Source organism: Rhamphochromis longiceps, linkage group LG6 (genome assembly GCF_057381845.1).
Source record: "Rhamphochromis longiceps isolate RC_006_pf linkage group LG6, R_longiceps_female_GT1.1, whole genome shotgun sequence".
In the NCBI taxonomy this organism is placed as follows: domain Eukaryota; kingdom Metazoa; phylum Chordata; class Actinopteri; order Cichliformes; family Cichlidae; genus Rhamphochromis; species Rhamphochromis longiceps.
In genome coordinates, this window is record NC_140562.1 from 41925713 (window position 1) to 41948683 (window position 22971).

Here is a 22971-nt window from a genome sequence, read left to right on the forward strand (position 1 = left end):
ACGAGGGAGTTGAATGATGGCCGCTGAGGTGGGGGGGAGGGATGGATACAGCCGCTAAATGAGCAACAGTGGGAATAAAGATGGATGAGCGTGGACGAAGAAAAACAAATGTGAAACAGGTAGAAAAACAAATGAAAGCGTGAAAGAATGAGGCGGGTGAGAAGGGTGCAAACAAAGCAGGGCGGAGGAATAAATGGGAAGATGGATGGAGCTGAAGGGGTGGATGGAGAACAAGGGGGAGGGAGGAAATGGTGGCATGGGGTGGAGGAGTGAAGAAAAAAAGTGGAAAAGCAATCAGATGAAGAAGAGATTGAGAGAATGGAAGACAGAGCTGGTGTGACAGCAGAGGAGGAAATTGAAGAGGAGGCTGTTGAGTGAGAGATGGAGGATGCTGTACGGATAAAAAGGCAGTTTACTGTCACAACGAGGGGGAGGAGAGGGGAGGGGAGGTAGACGGAGAAGGGAGGATGGACGGATGCGTGGAACGTATCTTCACCTCCGTTAACAGCCGTGTAATAGCACTGATCACAGCTGTGAATAATTCAAAACCTCTAGTTGGGAATTCTCTCAGGGAAGAGACGGAGCAGTCGCCGTGGCGATATCACACGTACCCGCACGCCTTTGAGACGTACGCTCGTGTTTGTGTGTTTGCACAACGCATGTCGTGATATAGACGAGTGAAGAGAAGAGACAGAGCGGTCCGCCTGCTGCAGCTCAAAGTCGTCCCTCAGATGTTCCATTCTCAGCCGCCATGATTAGATTACACAGGAACACATCAGTCTTCTCTCTCATAACACACACGCGCTGACATCGCTCAATCACTCACACACACACCGTCAGATCCCAGCTTCCCTCTCGTCTGCCTCCCCGTTTTGTCTTTAAGGTCTCCATGGCGACCGTTTCCAAGGTGATTTACTGTAGCACCTGGTCCCTCTCAGGGTGGTACACTCGCCTGCTCGCCTCAATCACTCCCCGGCCACCAATGATCTCATCCCTCCGCTCTCCTCCTCTTCTTCTTCCTCTCCTCCTGCCGTGTTGTCGCAGACGTGATTTACACCCGTCTTCTGTCCTCCCGCCGCTCGTCATGTTCAGCCGTCCGTGACCGTTTATTCACCTTATATAAAGCATCAGGATGATATAGAGGTGGTAATAAAGGTATTCATAAGAAGGAGGTCATTAGATTAGCTTATGAAATGCTTTACAAGGCTCAACAAACATTAGTGATTAATAGTGTTGAACCAGACGCTTAATTGATTAGGGATGATTAACAGAAAATTTATAATCACCCTAAGCTCAGCGAGGAAGATGTGAGGGAGTCCTGGCCTGGGTTTGAACCGACACTGTCTAACCGCGGAGCCACGAGCAGCAGGAACTCCTTCGCGTCGATGGTTTTAGCTGTTTAGGTCCTTTTTAAAGGTACATCAGTCAGCCACAACACTAAAACCACCTGCCAAATACTGTGTAGGCCTCGTTTGTGTCACCACAGCAGCTCTGAGCTACATCAGTGTCCTCTGTTGTCTGACACCAGGGCCTTAGCTGGAGATCAGTGCAGATGTGTTCGGTGGGTCGGGTTTCTTCTGGTCCTCCAGGCACTCCGTGAGATTGGGCTGATGGGACTCTATGGGCTCTTTGTCACATTCTTTTCCACATTTTTGTGACGCTGGGGGAGGACTCTGCCATCTGAGAGTGTTTTTGCAATGAGGGGTGTGCTCAGTGACAGCCTCTCTACCTGTAAGATGGATGGATTTGGAACCCCAAACCGTCCCTAGTTACGCTTCTATTGGTCTGGCTGCTGAGGGACTTCCCATGATGCACTGAGCATTTCTCCTTTACTCCTGTCTTTGTACTCCTGCTTCATCTTTGTCTTTTCTCTCCTACTTTGTCCTTGTCTCTCTATGCTCATCGTTTTGTCTCTCCTCTCTTTCCCCTCAGCTCCTGCTGGTCACAGTAGATGGCTGCCCCTCCTCTGGTCCGACTGGAGGTCTTTTTCTGTTAAAAGGGAGTTCTTCTTCCCTGTTGTCACCATAAAGTGATGGTCACAGCGGGTCATCTGATTTTCTGTGCTCTATCTCTAATATTGCAGGGCTTTTACCTTGCAGTATAAAGCGCCTTGATGCATTTGTTGTTGTGAATTAGCTCTGTGTAAATAAAACTGAATTGAAAGTGTGTGCAATCCGGTCTGCTGTCCTAGCCTCAGGGGGCAGTGAGGAATACTTTGGGGGCTTACAGTGTAGGCGCTGTATATTTGTGTGTTTGGTTTGGACTGTATGATTAGATTAAAAAAGCTCATGCATGGAAGTTTATCTGGGACCAGACTCAGATTCCCGCCTTTGTACATTTTGGGTTGCACGTGCTGCCTGTTTTAAATCCCCTCACAGGATTTACAGTTGTGCAGTCTGAGGAAAAAACTGTAATTAATTCAATAACCTGGTTCTTTCGTATTTTTTCAACCTGTTCTTCCTGTAACAGGCAGTTTTTAGACGACATTTTAAGGTAACAGTAAGCTAAACTTACACACTGGCTAACCTGACAGTAGCTTAAAGAAACATCTTAAAATGTGCTACATTTAAAAGGAAAAAAACCTTCATTTTTAGAGGTTTTCCAACACTCTAGTGGAAACCCTGGCATCCAAACTTCATGGGAATAAGAGTTTCAGTCTAAAGTGTTCATATAATGCATATAATGTTCTTATTTTTAACTGTAATAATAAATGTGAATCAATACAGTTTTTTGTTGTTGTTGGGTTTTTTTTGCAGAGATCATAGTTTAAAGAATTTCACGCTACACGACTGCAAACGAGCGTGAAGTGACATTCCAGGCTTGCTGCTGTCTGTGGGTGGCATCCTGTGTCTGCACAGAAATCCCTCGGTTAAACACAGAGCCTCCAAACAGCGTTCATGCTGCAGGGACTCATTTAGTCAAACTGATCCACTCCTGCATGCCTACATGCATTTCACAGCGTCGCTGCATGGCATCATGTCGCTTCAGTTATGGTTAAAGGATGATCCCCAAGAAACCCTGTTAACCCAGTCGATTGTTTTTGAGCATGTGAGGTGAATTTTATGAAGGGGGAAAAAAGGAAAGTGGAAGGTTGAGTGTGTTTCACTTTGACATTGATCTGTAAATTATGTGTGCGTGAGGGTGAGTGTGCGTAGATTCAAAAGATTCCGAAATAGGCCAGTTAGGGTTTAAAGTAGAGAGATGTTAGAGATTAAACAGACCTCTGTGGGGAGCAAAACTCCTCTCCAGCAGTTTAAATATAACTCTCTTCTGGGAGAAACTGAGTAAGTCTACAAGTGTGTGTGCCTGTGTGTGTTTGAGGGGGCCGGGCTGGGTTAGTGGGTTTATGTGTTGTTCTACATGTGAAAAATATGTGGCTAAGAAACTTTGATCTGTCCTTATTGCTCCGTGCATATTTGTATTTGGGGAGCAAATGTGTTTACATATTCGGTTTTATTTTTCCCTGTGGGAGAAAACCTTCATGTTTTAGGATGAAGACTTGTTTTTGGGCCAGTTTAAGCTTCCAGGAAATTCATGTAAAGCGATGTAATGCCCTCTGAAGCGATGGAAACGTGACTGTGTGTGTGTGTGATTCTTGAAGTGATGTCTTCTTTACCTTGGAAGCTGTGGGGATAGTTCAACACTGTAAGGTCTGCCTTCACCATCTGCTTGGTGTTAGTGTGTATGTGGGATTATGTATATGCATGTGAATCACTCAGCAGGAGCTGCATAACATGCATAAAGCTTGCGTTTAACCATAAGCTGCAGTGCACCATCTTTTATTTTTAATCAAATACTTTCTTCACCAAGTCACTGACTTCCTATCTTTGTGCTAAACACATATTTAAAAGCATAGCAAGCTGTCTGTTTGACGACAAGCTAAAGACGACCTTTATAGAAGATTTTATTGATGCAGAAATCGATGTACAGGTGTCAAAAAGTGCAGTTCCACTAATGGCCACACGAGGCTACATGCAAACACAGTCACTCCCTACAGATTCATGTGTTGACATGCCTAACTTTACAACAGAAATAAACGTGTTTATAGCCTGAAATCAAAAAACTGTTTAAGCTTCTGAAGCTATCGCTCCTTCAGAACAATTCAAGAGGTTTGGGAGGCTGGAACGTGGAATATTTGAAAATCTCGCATCGAATTAGAGCACAGAGGCCAAAGGAAATCTTTTCTCTGAACAAGCCACAGCAGCTTTGAGAATCAGCTGGAACCAGAGCTTTCTGCCTTGGTTGTGCTGTCAGTGCCCTTTGGAGCATTTTTAATGGGTTCCTGAGAAATAGTTTGGCCTGTGGTACGGTACAGCCCTTCCAAGAGGTTTTTCTTTTAGTTGAATTCGATTCTAGTATTTTAATAGTTTACTGCTTAGCGCTAATTAGCAGAAATTCTTGTATACCGAGCATTAGCTGATACAGCAGCTTAGCATTCCCACCTGTTGTCCAAATATGGTGACTTCTGGCTCCAAAAAAAAATAAACACTGCAGTTATTAAAAACAGTGAGGTTTCAACATGCAGGGTCCAGAAACTATCGGGTCATGTCATGGTTTCTATGTCCAGTTTTATATGCAGTAATCATCCTCTGTCCAATTCTGTTTCCATCTTTATCTTTTCCTGTTGTTTATTAGTCTCATATGTGGCTTTCCTCACTCGGCATTGGATTCATTAGACTTAATTGCACTTAATTAGAGTTAATTACTCTTAATTATGTTTGAATTACATAAAAAGTAACAATGTTTTAGTACTGATGAATGGAAATTGATGATGGGTAATAAAAAGCCAAATGACAGTCAAGTTTAAGACAAAGAGTGGGAAAATGAAAACAGTGGATTATAGACTAAATAACGTAATTATTGCTTTTATCCTCAAAAACAAACTCTGGCTTTCAAATTAAAGGAAAATTCTGTCCCCATGTTTTCACATATTGTGGGAATTTGGGGGTTGACAACACAAAGGAAATTGTGTGCTATAGCCTGTATGTGAGCATACGGTGTCTTCTGCCATCCATTTCACAGCTTTTGAAATATAATCCCTCATGCGTCTGTAGCTGCTGTCTACATCTCCATTCATTCAGGCTGAAACCTTTGAAAATAACAAACTCCACTCCAGCAAACAGGCACATTTGGCAGTCACATTGCCACCTCATTCTTCACGATGCAGTGCTTTTGATTTGCATATTTTGCCACACCTCTCATGCGTCACGGGAGGGGGTCACAGTTTAAGGTCAGCCAGCATGAATCCCAAGGACATTCAGGCATGGATGAGCCCTGGCTGCGAAGGCGCCTTCTGTGACCTTCAGCTGGCTACGGTAACCAGGGACACGGCTTGGATTTGCCCATAAACCTTCACCTGCTGCAGATCTTCTGCTCATCTGAATAGAGACTTGGGGAAAAAACCCGATACATTTCCTGCTCACTGTCTCAGTCTGATTGCAGCTGTAGCCTCTGTAACAGACTAATGAAGCATCTCCTTATCCACCCAACCCTCGCTTTGCATCTCCTCTTCACACCCTCCCCCTCCTCCTCTTACACAAGCGGGTGACAGATGTGAGCCACTCTGGAGAGCACGCAGACACCCAGCGCTCGGCTGCCAGGCGCCGATGCTCTTATAGGTTGTGTGTGAGTGTGTGTGTGTGTTTCTTTTGCATAAACTTGTAGTAGTGCTGTAGTAATCTGTCCCTTTTTCTTTGCTTTTCCAGTGTGGGTGCATGTGTTTAGGTGTGTGTGTTATTTCAGTGTAGCAAGTGCAGCCTTTAATCTCACTGCTGTGTGGTCGCAGATGGGATTTTCATCTCAGCTGGAGAGTGGATGTTCATGCCAACAGGGGTATTTCCAGTATTTTCTAAATGGTGTAGAATTGAGGGGGGGCTAGTCCTGTTAGCTCATGAGCAAATTTCCTGCATTTGGAGGCATGGCTGCCGCTTAACAGTATGGCAGCAGATGTTTCAGTAATGAAGCTGAGAAAATGCAGAATTGTTACAACTGTCAATGTGTTTTATTCTACTCAATGGTAGAAGTAGTTGTTTAGCTTAGCTTACTTTAGCTAAATAAAGGGTTTAGAGAATTACAGGAAGTGGACCAAGCCACTGCGGCGCATTTAAGGGGGAGTCCATTTTTGTCTAAGATGGACCGTCTCCTAGGCTAGGCGCTTCGCTCATGTCCTATCGGGAGGAGTCCCTGGGGCAGACCAGTGCTCACTGAGTGGAACAGATCTCTCGGTTAGCTTGGGAACACCTTGGTATCCCCCCCGGAAGAGGTCGCCAGGGTGAAGAAAGTCTGAGCTTCTCTGCTTAGACTCCTGCCCTCCTGTGAGCTGAACCTAGATAAGAGATAGAAAATGGATGGATCCCTTATCTTCTACTTATCCAAAGTCAGGTCATGGTTGTAGCAAGGCAAACAGGGTATTCCAGATGTCCTTTTTCACAGCAACACTTTGGGATCCCCGGGAAGAACTGCAAAGTGTTCCAGGCCAGATGAAATATATAATCTGTCCCGCAGGTTCTGGGTCTTCCCTTCCCCTCCAAGTTGTATGTACCCAGAAACTCCACAGAGACCCATCCAGGCAACACTCTGATCAAATGCCTGAACCACCTCACCTGTCTCCCAGGAAGGAAACTCTATCCTGAGCCCTTCCAGCTCTCAGAGCATTTCACCTTATCACTAAAGCCTCAGTTATACTTTTCACGTCCACTCGGGTCCAAGTGGGGTAAATTTCATGAACAGTGAACATGAGGGTCCATGTGGATGTCCACCTGCTTGCCTGTTTCAATGATTGCGCAAACTCATCTGTAGAGAATTTATATTACAATGCACCGACTAGGCATGCGCCCCAGGCAGTGGACTTTAAAGAAATATAACAGGAATAACTACTTAGCCATTGGATCTCCAGCCATCCGTGTCCGTAACAGAGTATGATCAAGGCCTAAGGCTGAGCCCAGCCACCCTGTGGAGAAAACCCATTTTAGCTGCTTGTATGCCCAACCTTATTTTTGCGGGCATATCTCACATTTCATGACCACAGGCCAGGGTTGGAGGGTTGGAGGGTTGATCAGCTGATAAATCGAAAGCTTTGCCTGCCTTCCTTCAGCTTCTGCTGTCACAGTGTCCAATTTTCCCCAATGTGGGGGGTCGTTGCTCAAAATAATGCAGTACACATCGATTACTTTTAGAAAATATCATGCTTAACATTACTTAAGTACTCTGTCAAGAAGGTAATTTTTCACTACTGCTTCTGTAACATGGCCTGAAATACCCTGTCACATTATCATACCAGTGAACAATACAAACATGTTAGCACACCAATTCAAATCCCAGTCCTAATGATGACACGCAAAGTCGGTAAAAAAATCAAATCAAAAGCCCAAGAGGTTACCTGTTTTGTTACCTTTTGGAGATGATTCAATTCAAGTTTATTTAAATAGCGCCAAATCACAACAACAGTCGCCTCAAGGCGCTTTATATTGTAAGGTAGACCCTGCAGGCTCTGGCTGCTTGGCTGGAGTCTGCATGCGCTCAGCGTTAAAGTCATTTTGAGTTCTTTATCAGCTTTTATGCAGATGCTCACAAAGAGTTGGTTTTGTGTTAGCAGCAGTGATCTTTAGACAGGATACAGTTTGCTATTGTGTTCTTTCCCTTTCGTGCAATTACAGTTAAGCTACTGTTCATATCTAAATTCCTTAAAAACTGTTGACTGTGACGCCATTTCCCTCCAACCTGCACACAAACTGAAGTCGGATGATTGCAGCACGAGGAAAGAAAATTGCATGTTTGGAGGGGTTTTGTATCTACTTGTCTTGTAGGTGACTGAGGAGCCATAATTGCATCAGATTATTGAGTTTAGGGCAGAAATATCTTACATTACTGCCATATAGAAAAATGTAATGTGATTACCGTAATGTGTTACACACAGTGCTGACTTTTTGTTAAGGGTCAAGTAACTAATAGTAATAGAAAATTAAAAAAGGTCAGGTCACATGGCAGCAACTGAGTGAATTAGACATGGACAAGATGAAAAGTTGGGGGGGGAAAGGTGATTTAAGTGACATGCATGGTTGTTGGTGCCAGACGGACTGGTCTGAGTACTTCAGACTGCTGATCTACTGGGATTTTCCTGCATATCTATCATTAGGGTTAATAGAGAATGGTAAAACTAAGAAGAAAAAAAACAATCAGCTGCAGTTCTCTGGGTGAAAATGACTTGTTGATGTCCGAGGTCAGACTTTTTGATAGAAAGACAACAGTAACTCCACTCTTTACAACAAAGGTATGCAAGAGAGCATCCATAAAACCTTGAAGGAGATGGGCTACGGCAGCAGAACACTACACCAGGTGCCAATAACAGGAAACTTTGGCTAAAAGATTTGGACAGTAGAAGATTGGGCTCATTAGTACCAAGTGATCATCATTTAAACAGCCAAGGTCTCTCTGGGTGATTTTGCTGACCCATCTTCTGATGGCTGCTTCCAGCGGGGGAAAAACAGGCCATGTCACAAAGTTCAGAACATCTCAAACAGCTTTCTTGAACACTCATTGTTCTGTCTACCTCGTCTCACACACAACCAGTTGGGAAAGATGGCCGCCCCCCTGAGCCTGGTTCTCCCAAAGCTTTCTTCCTTTCAAAAGGGAGTTTTTCCTCCACACTATCGCCAAGTGCTTGTTCAATAGGGAATCATCTGATTGTTGGGTTTTTCTCTCTGTTATTGTAAGGTCAATAAGGGACTGCTGTTTATGAATTGGCGCTATATAAATAAAACTGAATTGAATCGAACTAAATTTTACTCGATGCCCTCCACAGTTACCAGATCTCAATCCAATAGAGCACCTATGGGATGTCGTGGAACGGGAGGTTTGCATCATGGATGCACGGAAGACAAATCTACAGCAATAGAGACCAAAATCTCTGAGGAATATTTCTGGCAACTTGTTGAATCGAAGTCTCAAACAGTTAAGGCAGTTCTGAAGCTAAATAGGGGTCCGATCCAGTACAGCTTTACCGAATGAAGTAGCCCAAAGTGTATTTACCTAAACTAATTAATGCATTATTATCTCTTATAAGTAAAGAGATAAATAAACAATGAAGTGACTAAACCAATGTGAACAGATGCCACTGATATATGGTGTACTCACTCTGTGCACAGAAAATCATGACCCTGAAATAGAGCACCAGACTGCAGTGACTCAATCAGACCCGAACAAACTGGGTGCCAGTCCCTGCATACCAATGCATTCACATAAACACAAATACAGTTAATGCAGCAGACGCATATTTCAGTCTCTCTTATACACGCACACACACACACACACACACACATGCACACACACATATTTCCGCTCACTTCATGTGTAATGTAATCACCTAGGCTCTCCATGCCTGCTAACCCAATAAAGCTGACAGTCTCCAACACACACAGTTACATACACACAAACAAACACACACATGCTCCAGAATACATTCAACTCTCTCTTGGTTTCTTCTCCTTTCCGCCTCAGTTTTTCTGCCACTAACTGTCCGACTTACAGGAACTGTTTCAGTTACAAACTTCAGCCTCTGACTGAGCTCTTATTTGTTAGCAGCTAAGCTTCAAGTCACTTTATCCACTGACCCATTTCTGCTGAACAGCTCAGAGTTTGGGGCTGACTCGAGCCGGTCCGAGGTGCCAAAACGAAGCGTCTGGGGGAGAGAGAGTTGGATCGACGGGGCTGACAGAGAAAACAGACACAGAGCGTGCTCTTTCTTACATTATTAACAACGCTCACACGAGAGGACAAAGAGAGTGGAAGATTGGTCGAACACATTAATGCTGCACGGGAGACTCGTTTGTACCCGCGTGTACTGTCTGCTGTTTGTTCGGGTCTGCCCGGTTGTTGCGGAGGGTGACCAGGCGCGGCGGCCATAACCGCTCCTCCGAGCGCCATCTGCTCCACGCTGCAGCAACTGTTGCCAGGGTACCTGCTCTCCTCTCCTCCCCTCCAGCCCACCTTTTACTCCTCCTCCTCTTTTGGCTCATCACCTCCATCGCATCCTCTCGATTTTTCTCCCCAAACAAGATCTACGCTCAAATCCTCCTCCTGTGGTTGTCCTTCTGCTCTCATGCCTCGTTTCTCTCCACACACATGCTCTTTTCTCTTCCCTCCAATTAATTTAATTTGCCTTTTCATTCTGAAGAGGATACCTGCTTTTGATTTAATGAGCTTTATTGGCGTGAGATTTAATTCTTTGTATATTAGCGACGCTCCAGTGAAGTATTAACAGCGCTGAAATAGTACTAATTCTAATTCATTTACTGTGTTTCCATTATTTTACTCTTCGTGTCTGCCTTCTCCGTGTGTCTTTATTTAACTAGAAGATGTGTCAGAGCTGTGCTTTCTTTAGGAAGATGCCACTGTGCTGCTTTTTCACCACCTCCAGGAAAATCTTTAAGACTTTTTCCTCTCCTCTTTCCTCTCTAACCCGTCTTTCTTCCGTTTTTTCACTCCTTTGCAGTTGTGTGGACATGACTCAGGGCCCCTTCTCTTCAGAGAAGAGATGGAACCAAAGAAAGAGTCGAGAAAAGAGGACTTTGATGGGGCGGGGGGTGTTTAGAGAGAAGGAAAGAAAAGTGGTAGAGTGAGAGAGGGAGAGATCGTAGATCAGAGCCGTCATGATTGAGCCATCTGCTGAGAGGAGGCCAGTGAGACCCGCACACACACGCCTGTGCTTAAAGATCACCACTGCCACCCGCTGGTCATTTCCCAACACTACAGCTCGCCGTCCTTCCCCACTCTCATGCATCGTCTAACTGCTGCGCTGCCATCCGGGCACAAACATGCCATCCAAAGATGAGACACGTAGCTCTGAACATCGATCAGTCTGGTCTGGCTGTCTGGTGAGCCAGTCCTAAGCAGCCGATTCTGTTTGCTCCACAGGGCTTTTTGTGCTCTAATATATGAGGTTTATCTACACGTAACTCCTTTCTAAGAAGAGCCGAGCCTCAATGCGGATTATGAGGCTTTGGCTCTTTCAAAACATATTGAGTATACTGGTGTGTTACTGACGCGAGCCAGCGCTGTGATTTGGTGCTGTAATCCCGCGTTCGCTGTTTCATTCTTGCCCTGCAGTTAAATGTGATTTGTTGTACACTCTTTGTTCCTGTGTGCTGGTGCATTTTTATGCGAGCAAACACTCTTTACTGGCCTGAATCATTCTTTCCTCTCCTCTCAGTCCTCCCCCTTTCTATTGCTGGCAGGCCTAAACAATGTCCACTCTCGTTCAGCTGTCTAACCTTTAATAGATCCATAAACACTCCACTCCCATTGGCCAGAGCAGGCCATTTCATCCTATTAGAGATTAGCATACGCCTGAGTGGAGGAGGAAGTGCTCTTTATATGCTAATGAGGAGATAATGTATGCAGCACAGCGAGGACAAGCCGGTGCCCCCGTTGGGAGGACTCAGGGTGGCCCAGCGTGCTGAATCTTGAGGCAGTCTTGTCTTTATCTTGTTTTTCACTGTCATTCACAGACAGCTGGACTGTGTCTTTGTGAGTTAAAATACATCACAAGGCTCGACTGCAGCGTTATGCCAAAAAAGGACCATGCAAAGCCGGCAGTCTAAATGCCTCCATCTCTGATAGTGTATAAAATATGCCTTCCTTATGTATCTGATCTTATTGTGTGGCATTCACTTGTGATAAAGAGCGATAACAATGACTCGGTGGAGAGGAGATTTTCAGAGTCTGAAATGGTTTTGTTAGATGCCGAGAAGCTCCTTTTTGTTTGGTTTTACGCCTTTAACCGAGCATACATGATTAAAAATGGCTTCAGTGGAATATTTAAACATCTTGGAAAATACATATACTTTGCTTTCTTGCAAAGAGAGTGTTAGCACTGAGAGTTTTGACCTGTATGGTTTACAATTACACCTTCGCGTGTATTCTTTTGACTCACTTGGCATTGCTAAAGAGAAATTCTTAACAGAAAAACTGTAAGAGTTTGTTTACCATGTGGCTAAATGCTACCTAGCTATACAGCATGTAGTGATTCACTGGTGACCTCGTGGAAGTTCTTTCTTTGCCTTCCCGTCATCGAGTTTCGTGTAATTTCTCCTGGTATACTGACAGACAAATAGACAACATACATACAAGCTGGTTAGGAATAATATTATTGCAGCTGTAGCTTTATAGAGCTTTAGGGGGCGATCGTGGCTCAAGAGTTGGGCGTTCGCCTTGTAATCGGAAGGTTGCCGGTTCGAGCCCCGGCTTGGACAGTCTCGGTCGTTGTGTCCTTGGGCAAGACACTTCACCCGTTGCCTACTGGTGGTGGTCAGAGGGCCCGGTGGCGCCAGTGTCCGGCAGCCTCGCCTCTGTCAGTGCGCCCCAGGGTGGCTGTGGCTACAATGTAGCTGCCATCACCAGTGTGTGAGTGTGTGGATGACTGGATATGTAAAGCGCTTTGGGGTCCTTAGGGACTAGTAAAGCACTATATAAATACAGGCCATTTATAGATGCTAGTTGGCTGATTTTTTTTTTTAGCTTTTCACACAGAAGGTGGAGCTACAGCCTACTGTTTCCTGTCTATAGACTGTATATAAAAAGTTGCCATAGCTTCTGGATATGAGAAGGTTTATGATGCAGAACCATCATCAACCTGCATTCTTTCTAATGGTCAGCAGGGGTCAAGTCCTCTGACTACCCACTTTACTCTGTGACCTCATTAAATTCATTGTATTTTGTTAATTGTTGTCATTATTAAACTCAAGAAGGGTGACAGAGAAGGGCCTGCTTTAGGGAGGAGCCAACTGATGACATCATAGTGGCTACCTTCACCTCTTATATACAGTCCATGCTTTATCCTAGGCTAAGCCATCTGGCTGCTAGCGTCATATTTAAATGACAGCTGTGCAAGTGTGCTGTGATGTCTTATTAGCGATAGCCCACCTGACCTGCTGCCTTCTTCTTTCTAGGAGCAAGGTGTGGTGGGGATGTCACGACCACCTGGCGCCATACCACCTCCTCACCCCGCTGGCGGCGTTGCCTCTGGGGTGGGCCCCAACCAGGGATCAGGTCCGCCTCCGGTCTACCGGCAGGACGTGATGAAGCAGATGATGGTGATGGAGCAGGAGAAGAGGGCGCAGATGCACATGATGGAGCAGCAGAAACAGCAGCTCTTAAGAGAGCAGAGACAGCAGCAGCAACTCTTGGCTGAACAGGTGAGTTTATGTTCATGTCATTCAGTGGGGTGATGATTAAACAGGAAGGAAGGCCTCTGTGACTCATCTGTCACCCATTAAATTATAATTTGTGCGTGTGTGTGTGTGTGTGTGTGTGTTTGCCTTGTTTGTTCATACATCCATGTAGATTTGTCAGCATCTTCAGCTCAAACAAGAGCAGCTCATCCTCTCTTCTTCCTTACTGTTGTCTGGTTGCATGTATAATTACCCTCAACCAGCCCCCTCTTGACTACTTCCTTTTCATCTCTTCAGTGTGTGTCTGTGTGTGTGTAGATGTGTTTTTGTCACATGCCGCCTGCTGTGATAATATGGTGTTTTCTTTTTATTTCTCTCTCTGTGAGGGAATCAAGTGTTAAAAGAGTTCTGAACTCTGAAGTCACCACCCACTACGAAGGGTTTTAATTGGATCTGCAAAAACATACACAGACACGCAAATATGGGTGCCCAAAAGGAACGCCATCCTGCTGGGATTTAGTGTATGTTGTTAACTGAGTATAAAATGAGCAACCTGTCCATGCATACATTCAGGACCCGCTTTAAAATGTGCAGACTGCTTATTAATGACCAGACCTTTCAGGTTTCTCTTTATACCTGCAGAACAAACTGTGGCTACGTCATTACACTAATCAGTTATGATGCTGTTAATGCAAACGAGCGTCACACAGGTTATGTACGCAAATCTCTCTTCTTCTCTACCAAAACATCTGTTTTAGTACAGTTATACCCAACATCTGCCTAAACCCAACAGTAAAAACATCTGCCTAAATTCAATTACAGCAATATCTGTCCTAACTCAGCTGTATCAGCATCTGTCTTAACTCAACCAACATCTGTCTCAGCTCAGCTGTATCAGCATCTGTCAGAACCTGTCTTGACTCAGCTGTGCCAACATCTGCCTGAACTGGCTGTACCAACATCTATTTTAACTCCACTGTATCAGGTGGCCAACATATAACAAACTCTAGCAACACCTGTCTTAACTTCATTATACCAGCATCTGTGTTAATGCAATTATATCATCCATCTTAACTCAATTGTACCAGTGCCTGTCTTAACTCAGCTGTACCAACATCTGGCTAAACTCAGCTGTAACAACATCTGTCTTAATGCAATTATACCATCTATCTTAACTCAGTTATACCAACATCTGTCTGAACTCAACTGTTCTGATATCTTCTTCTGCTGTCCCCAATGCTGTTTACCCAACACATCTTCCCAAAGCACCAAATCACAAAAGCAGTTGCCTTAAGAGGCTTTATGTTGTAAGGTAAAGACCCTACAATGAGGCGAAAACCCCAACAATCAAAGGACCTTTGAGCAAGCACTTGGCGACAGTGGGAAGGAAAAACTTCCTTTTAATGGGAAGAAACCTAGGATCAGGGAGGGGCGGCCTCTCTCAGGTAGAGGCGGCCTCTCCTGAGCCTGGGTGACTTTGTTTAGGATGAGGGGAGGAAGAGAGGACAAAGACCTTAGTGCAGCATTCGATACTGTCAACCATAATATCCTATTAGAGCGATTAGAAGGTATTACAGGTACTGTGCTGCAGTGGTTTGTATCATATCTATCTAATAGACTCCAATTTGTACATGTAAATGGAGAGTCCTCTTCACACACTGAGGTTAATTATGGAGTTCAACAGGGTTCAGTGCTAGGACCAATTCTGTTTACATTATACATGCTTCCCTTAGGCAGTATCATTAGAAGACATAGCATACATTTTCACTGCTATGCAGATGACACCCAGCTCTATCTGTCCATGAAGCCAGATAACACACACCAATTAGTTAAACTGCAGGAATGTCTTAAAGACATAAAGACCTGGATGGCCGCTAACTTTCTGCTTCTTAATTCAGATCAAACTGAGGTTATTGTACTCGGCCCTGAAAAGCCTAGAAATATGGTATCTAACCAGATTCTTACTCTGGATGGCATTACCTTGGCCTCCAGTAACGCTGTGAGGGACCTTGGAGTCATTTTTTACCAGGACATGTCCTTCAATGCACATATTAAACAAATATGTAAGACTGCATTCTTCCATTTGTGCAACATCTCTAAAGTTAGAAATATCCTGTCTCAGAGTGACGCTGAAAAACTAGTTCATGCATTTATTACTTCCAGGCTGGACGACTGTAATTCATTATTATCAGGATGTCCAAAAAACTCACTGAAAAGCCTTCAGCTAATCCAAAATGCTGCAGCAAGAGTGCTGACAGGGACTAGAAAGAGAGAGCATATTTCTCCTGTTTTGGCTTCCCTTCATTGGCTTCCTGTTAAATCCAGAATTGAATTCAAAATCCTGCTCCTCACATACAAGGTCTTAAATAATCAGGCCCCATCTTATCTTAATGACCTTGTAGTACCATATCACCCTATTAGAGCACTTCGCTCTCGCTCTGCAGGCCTACTTGTTGTTCCTAGAGTATTTAAAAGTAGAATGGGAGGGAGAGCCTTCAGTTTTCAGGCCCCTCTTCTGTGGAACCAGCTTCCAGTTTGGATTCGGGAGACAGACACTATGTCTACTTTCAAGATTAGGCTTCAAACTTTCCTTTTTGCTAAAGCATATAGTTAGGGCTGGACCAGGTGACCCTGAATCCTCCCTTAGTTATGCTGCAATAGACGTAGGCAGGTTTTTCTTTTCCAGTCACCTTTCTCACTCACTATGTGTTAACAGACCTCTCTGCATTGAATCATATCTGTTATTAACCTCTGTCTCTCTTCCACAGCATGTCTTTATCCTGTCTTCCTTCTCTCACCCCAACCGGTCGCAGCAGATGGCCGCCCCTCCCTGAGCCTGGTTCTGCTGGAAGTTTCTTCCTGTTAAAAGGGAGTTTTTCCTTCCCACTGTCGCCAAAGTGCTTGCTCATAGGGGGTCATATGATTGTTGGGTTTTTCTCTGTATCTATGAAGCACCTTGAGGCGACTTTTGTTGTGATTTGGCACTATATAAATAAAATTGAATTGAATTGAAAGACACGCTGTGGAAGAGAACCAGAGATTAATATTAACTAATGATGAAATGCAGAGTAGGGCTGCAGCTTAAACAGATTATTTTGGTAGTTGACTAATCTGCCAATTTTCTTTGATTAGTCGTTTAGTCAATGATTACTTGTCTCTTATCTCCACTTCCTGTGGGCAAACTTCCTGTTCTAGGCTCCAGTGACTCACCTGCTTAAGTCTGCCCACCTGTGATTAGCACCCTGTTGTCTCGTCCCACAGCATATGAAAATAATGACCTAGGAAACACATGAATTTGAAAATAATAAAATGTATTTTTAACATTACATTAAAAATGAAATAAATAAAAATATTAGGTAAAACAAGTTAAAATGCTAGTATTTAAACAAAAAAATAACGTGCAAATAGGAAACAAAAAATGGCTTCTGCCCATAAGTTTAAATAAAGCTTCAAATTAAATCAGAAAGATTTTGTGCCCCGATATTGCAGTATAACAGAGAGTGGGTTCAGGGTCACCTGATCTGGACCTAACTATATGTTTTATCAAAAAAGAAAGTTTTAAGCCTAATCTTGAAAGTACAGAGGGTGTCTGTCTCAAATCCAAACTGGGAGCTGGTTCCACAGAGAGGGGCCTGAAAGCTGAAGGCTCTGCCTCCCATTCTGCTTTTAAATGCTCGAGGAATGCTGCAGTCTCAGAGCGAAGTGCCTTGTTAGGGGGATATAGTAATATGAACTCTTTAAGATAAAATGGAGCCTGATTATTCGAGACCTTGTATGTGAGGTCGCCGCTGTTCCCAGCATCTATAGAACTTCATCAAACTTTAACTGTATCAGTATTGTGGAATATCGGTGCCTGATCTTGACAGTATGAACAACTGTCTCAAGTCTCACTGCCTCACTGTACCGGAACCCTTATTGTACCTGGACTTAACTAACATCTACTGTAACAAGCATCCGTCTGTTCTCAGCTACATCTGTCTCTACCTTAAAATCTCCTTCATCAAACATTTGTGTACCTACATCTTTATATTATTTACTTTTGGCTGTTATTGGCTCTTTAAGGGCAGGCATGGGTCCAGCTCAAGTGGCCATTGGAGGAAGTGCAGTTTTTAGCACTTTACCACATTGGCTTCAATCCGGCTATAGAGGAGCAAAAGAAAGGTTCTTCTGCTAAACTATTCGTACTGTCAAGTGTGATTCTGTTCTTCTGTGTATCTCACGCCCTAATGATACAAAATTCATGAAATAGGTATGAGCAGCTGTAACACGCTTTCAGCATACTTGCTTAACAACTTCCATCTGTCTGTGTCTGCAGCTCCAGCAGCAGCAACATCTCCCCAGACAAATCGGCCAGGGCCAGAGGAATCCATATCCCCAAGTCAATCAGTACCAAGGTGAGACACATGAGCACGTGCGTTCATGTCACCTGTGCAGCAATGCACACACGGCATGCGCCTGCGCAAGAATAGCTGCACCCCACAAGATTTTCTAACACATTATTATTTATTGGAAAATTAGAAAATGGATTTAGCACCCAGATGGTTATGTGTGTGTGTGTGGGGGGGGGGGGTGGTGGCTACAATTACACACGCATGTTTTGTCAGCAACAAGTATGGTATACATGGTGGCGCTCCAAGACATTTAGGGACGTAACAGATTTTGCAGTTCATTCGGTGCCATGTTCACAGACAGATATGTATGCAAACAACAGCACTGACCAAACATCACCCTGAAACCAAGCCTCGTCCTTTCTGTCTGTCTCTGTCAGATACATCAGTTGGCGCTCAGATGCTCTCCAGCCTCTCTCTCTCCTCCTCCTCTCTCCGGGAAAAAAAATACAAAATAAAAAAATAAAAAATTCTGCTCTGCCTGTTACCACGGCAACTTGTCTGTCCTGGATCCCCCAGAGTTCCGGTGAAGTCGGAGAGATGGATGAGAGCAGGGGAAGTGGGAGAGAATGGGAGGAGGAGTGAGAGCGGGGTGGCTGGCAAGTAGAGGAAAAGGTAGATGGTTCGGTGGGTAGAAGGAGAGGTTGAACGGAGAGATGAGATGATGAAGAGACAAAGAAAATACAGAGGAAACGACAGAGAGAGGAGGAGAATGAGGAAGAGAGTCAGGCTGAAAAACCATTTATAGCCATCAGTGTCTGCAAATGAAAGAGATAATATGGAGAGGAAGAGGAAGCTCCGGTGTGAAACTCCGGCCTACAGATATACACATTAACTCAGCTGTCCTGCAGTGTATCTGTGATTGTGCTCATATCACCTACAAATCTCACAGTCGATATATTTGTGATCTGTGAAGTATATAGACAGTTACCTGCAACTCTACTCGCTTCCTACTTACTGGAGTGAGTGATCCTCTTCATTCTCGCTCCTCTGTTACATTTTCAGCCTGAGCTGTGAGGTGGGGGATTAGTGGAATGATGTCAGAAGTGGGTTTATTATAGGATTTAAAGCCATTTCCACGCTAGCAGACCTCCTCAGCTCAGCTACTTCTGAACATCTAATAGCAAAAAGTAGAGGAGTGAGATGCTTCAGTGTGTTTAGTTTTATTTTGGTGGGGCAGGATTTGGGCCAAATTGGATGGGAAGCATTCGTTTCCAGAGTAAAGGGGCTGTCCTGCAACATAAATCTTTGCCTCAGCAATGACTTATTAGAGCCGTCTTATGGCCTTTGGTTCATTTAAGTGGCTCTACTGTGTAAGCTCTCAGATTTTCCCCTACAACTATTTCCTCATCTGTTTGCTAACTCCTCTTATTTTCCACTCCTAGGTACTCCTCAGGCTCTCCAGAACATCCGGGCTACCCGCCTCCTGCAGCAGCCGCAAACTCAGCAGCAGATGGTCCAGATGAGTTCTGTTCAGGCCCAGGGTGGTTCTGTGGGACCCCAAACTGACATGGGACTACCCTACAGTAACCAGGGATCCAACCAGGGTTCCCTGTATGGGCTCAACCCCTCCATGAGCCAAATGATCCACCAGCAGCAGCACCAGAGCCAAAGCGTCCAAGCCTCCATGGGTCTTCCGCCACAGCACAACCCCACCGGAGGGCCACCCCGGCAGGCAGGTGCGGGTCCTGGAGTCGGAGGTATGCCTGGAGGACCCGGAGGTGGTGGAGCTGGAGGTTATGGAGGGCAAGGGATGTTAATGAACTCCATGACCCAACAACCTCTTAAAGGACCTCCTAATGCCAAAGCTCAAACACAGAGACTGCAGAGCATGCTGGGAGGAGGCGGTGGGGGAATGGCAGCAAGTGGCTGGCCGCAGCAGCAAGGACAGAGTCTGCAGGCCATGGGGGGTGGAGTTGGAAGGACTACAGGAGGAGGGGGAGGAGATATGGTGGGGTTCAGCTCTGCCCAGGGTTATGGGATGCAGCCGGGTCAACCCCCACGCATGGCTAAACAACACTTTCAGGGCCCAGGACAAGGGATGGGCCAGGGGATGGACCCCAGGTTGGGCAACCCAGCTGCGGGTATGGCTGGCCCAATGATGGGCCCTCACATGGGTGGTCAACCAAGGACCAACCAACCCCGCCCTATGGTTATGAACCAGGGAATGAACCAGGGGGTGATGGGCCAGGGAATAACTGGGATGGGGGGTTTCGTGCCAGGCCCTGGGGGGCCAGGATTAGGGGCAAGTGGAGGTGGAGGAGGTGGATCTTACGGACCAGGGGCAGTCGGGGTTGGAGGTCAGCCGCAGGGCTACCAGAGGACAGCCAATCAGGACATGTCATCCTATGGATACGGGGGCGGGCCCTCAGGCGGAGGAGCCTTCGGATTGGGGGACGGCTCGGGGGCAGAGCTGGACTCAAGTGACGGTTGGATGGAGGAGTTTTTCTCGAGCTAATAGCCAACGGGGAAAGTTGTTACTGGATGAAATAAAAATGTTTAAAGTTGGACAAATTTTAAAATCTGAGAAAGTAAAACAAAAACGATAACATGACGTGGACTGGCATGTTTTTGTTTTGTAAAACATGAGCAAGATTATAAATGAGTTCCTGTGTTACGTTTTGTGCGTATGTATGTGTGTGTGTGATGGAGAGAGCTATCATTTTGTCTTGTGCATATTAATGAAAAACCAATATAGAGATTAAGAAGTGTGTTTCCTAATTTTCCCTTTTTTCTCTATGGAATAAATTTTCTTCAGTGTTTGAAAGCGAGGCCCATTCACGCAGCAGCGCTTTGAGCCCGAGCTTCAGCAGGGGCTGATTGGAAACTGTAGACTGATGAAGGGGAAGCAAGACTTGTTCTCAAGACAGCAATTTATTTGTGTTTGTGTGTTTGTGCCACCCTGATCAGCGCTTCAGATCTCTCAACTACGCGAGGAGCTGAAGGGAGTAGAAAGCACTCTCAACGCTCCCATTCCTCCTCTTAGATTTGAGCCCCCCCTCGTACAGACACACAAACACACGCACTCACAAATCTGATTCCCTCACGCTCCTTCACTCTGTTCCTTTCACTTGATTTCCCTCTCATCCTCCATTCCTCTCTCCTCCCGTCTTTCCCACCCTCTCTCCAGAGACTCGTTCCTCGCTCTCAACGCTCCTTTCTCTGTTTAAACTGTGCACATCACAACAGAACAAATGATGCTCCTCTATTGTGCCACGCAGGCTCGCTCTGCCCTCTAGTGCTTTTGCTAGGCAACCAACCTGAGTGGCATTTTTATTTAATTTTTTTAAAGGGGGGTTGTGGTTCATTTCCTGTGTTGTGTCGCTGTGGTTGCACATGTAGACAAAGACAAAGGCAGTAAAAAGCTGAGAAAAGGAGGAGAGATTAGGCAGCTAAAGCAAGCACACGTAGACAACAACAAACGGACAAACAAGCGTCAGCCCGGGAGGATGTGCAGATGTGTGAGAGGCAGCAAACAGAACTAATATTAGGCTACACATTAAACCTTCTGTCTGCGTGACACAAACCACATCGCATGCATCAGGCAGACAGAAACAATCGCTGGGCACTGAATGTATTCAAGCACCACAAGTGACTTCTTCTTCTTAAAGAGACGAGAAAAAAAGCTCATTGAAAAGCCGCCCGCGGTGTTTTATTTTGTCGCTGTGTTTTTCTTTTACAGTGAATCTGGTAGTTTGTCAATTACACACGGAAAAGAAAGTTTAAATTAGTTTTTGCTGAGCTTTGTTTCTTAGTTCGTCATCTTTTGAAAATCTGTTTGGTAAAAAATCTGTGGCTCAGCTTGTCGTCACTCACCGTAGCCCTGCTTTACATCGTGGCTTCTCTCAGCTGTAAAACGCCCTCGTTTCAAACTATAACTGTGCTATACTGTAACACTACTGTGAAGAAATACAAGTCGGGCCCTTCTGGCGCTTTACAAGGAAAATGAACCACTGCTAAGCCTTGAGTTTGTTTTAAAGAGAGAGAGAGAGGCTTCAGATAGCCTTTAAGGGACAGCTCACCCCAAAGATAAAATTCTCATACTTTTCATCAGGTGTGCAGTTTTATTTGTCCTTCGTCCGGTCAGCTGCAGAGATTTCAACCTTCACTTAAGTGTAATGGAAATAAATCGCATTGCAGAAATCATGATCTGGTTACTCAGAAAACATCCACAAACCATGTGCTTTACCAAACTACAGCCACCAACAACATCAATGTGCAGAAGTAAGAGTGTAACTACCAATGATGAGAAGCTTGTACAATAGTAGTGATGGAGTTGAGTGTCAGTGCTAACTACACACTTCTATTGGCTGTAATTCAGCATAAAGAAAGAAAATCTGTTGGTTTTGAAGTCCTAATCTTGGCTTGTGGCCACGACTCTGAAGGTTTTTCTGACCCAAATATGACTCTATTTGTATGAGACAGTGGACTGCTAAGCTATGAGCTCACACTTGCATGCTTGGTTAGGAAACCGCATCATTAAACTGTACAGGTGCACTGCACATCCACAGGTACCTGCTAGTTAGTGCCAACTAACAGATTTAACATGCGAGCATTTTACTCATCAAAACTGAAGCACGGGTTGCTCCAAAAGACACCGAATGGTGAGAGGTCCAGTTCAGTGACCCCCAATTGGCATTTCTGAGGCTTATCAGCCAGCCATCATCTGTTGCTATCAAAGTTACCATGGGATGGGTGTAACATATAACAAAACTATACCCACTGCACAGGTGATATAAAGGGGTAAGTTATCTCTAGAGATCAATGCCATATTTGTTTAGCACCAGGGTGTAAACATGTTTAATTCTGCTGTAAAGCTGGGCATTTTAACATGGGAGTCTATGGGGACTGAATCATATTTGAAGGCAGCCTCAAGTGGCCACTAGAGGAACTGCAACTTTAATTATCATTATTATTATTTATTTTACACACGATTTATGTGATGTTTGGAGTAACCGTTTCATGATTCGTAGAATAAAAATATTTGCAAAAAGTGCTGTTTCATAGAGATGAATAAAGAAAACTGGAGGCTGAAGGAAAAACATATAAAATGAAGGCTGGGGTGATCAGTCCCTTTAAAGTGTGACAGCAGTTAGTATCGAGATAATCAGTGCTTCCACTGAAGTTAGTGTCTCCCTTCCCTCTCGACTTCCTCTGCCCTGATGTGTGCATAATGAATATGTGTCAAAAAGGTTTTATTACTGTACTTGTTGGTAACATCTTACATCGCTAACGCTTTAAAAGATGAATGAAAGCGTGTCTGCATTACTTTGTATTTAGCTCATCAGAGTGAAAGTGTGGAGGACGATGCTGTAATCAACAAAACCAAAAAAGCCTTCTTCTCTGTAAACTAACTCCTTGTCATCATCTGTTCTCATGGTTGTTGGTGTTGTATAATCCAACCCTTTAAATACGAA

At 44.6% G+C, this 22971-nt stretch overlaps 1 protein-coding gene across 1 annotated transcript in view; it reads left to right on the top strand.

Moving 5' to 3' along the window:
* maml3 (mastermind-like transcriptional coactivator 3) overlaps positions 1 to 20172 on the top strand; it is a 137205-nt gene extending 117033 nt beyond the window's left edge. The window contains exons 4-6 of the mRNA XM_085410764.1: positions 12945 to 13190; positions 17482 to 17560; positions 18940 to 20172. Of these exons, the coding sequence (XP_085266890.1) occupies positions 12945 to 13190; positions 17482 to 17560; positions 18940 to 20012 (1398 nt within the window). The 3' untranslated portion in view covers positions 20013 to 20172. The remainder of the gene's footprint in view (positions 1 to 12944; positions 13191 to 17481; positions 17561 to 18939) is intronic.
* Positions 20173 to 22971: the final 2799 nt, after the last annotated feature.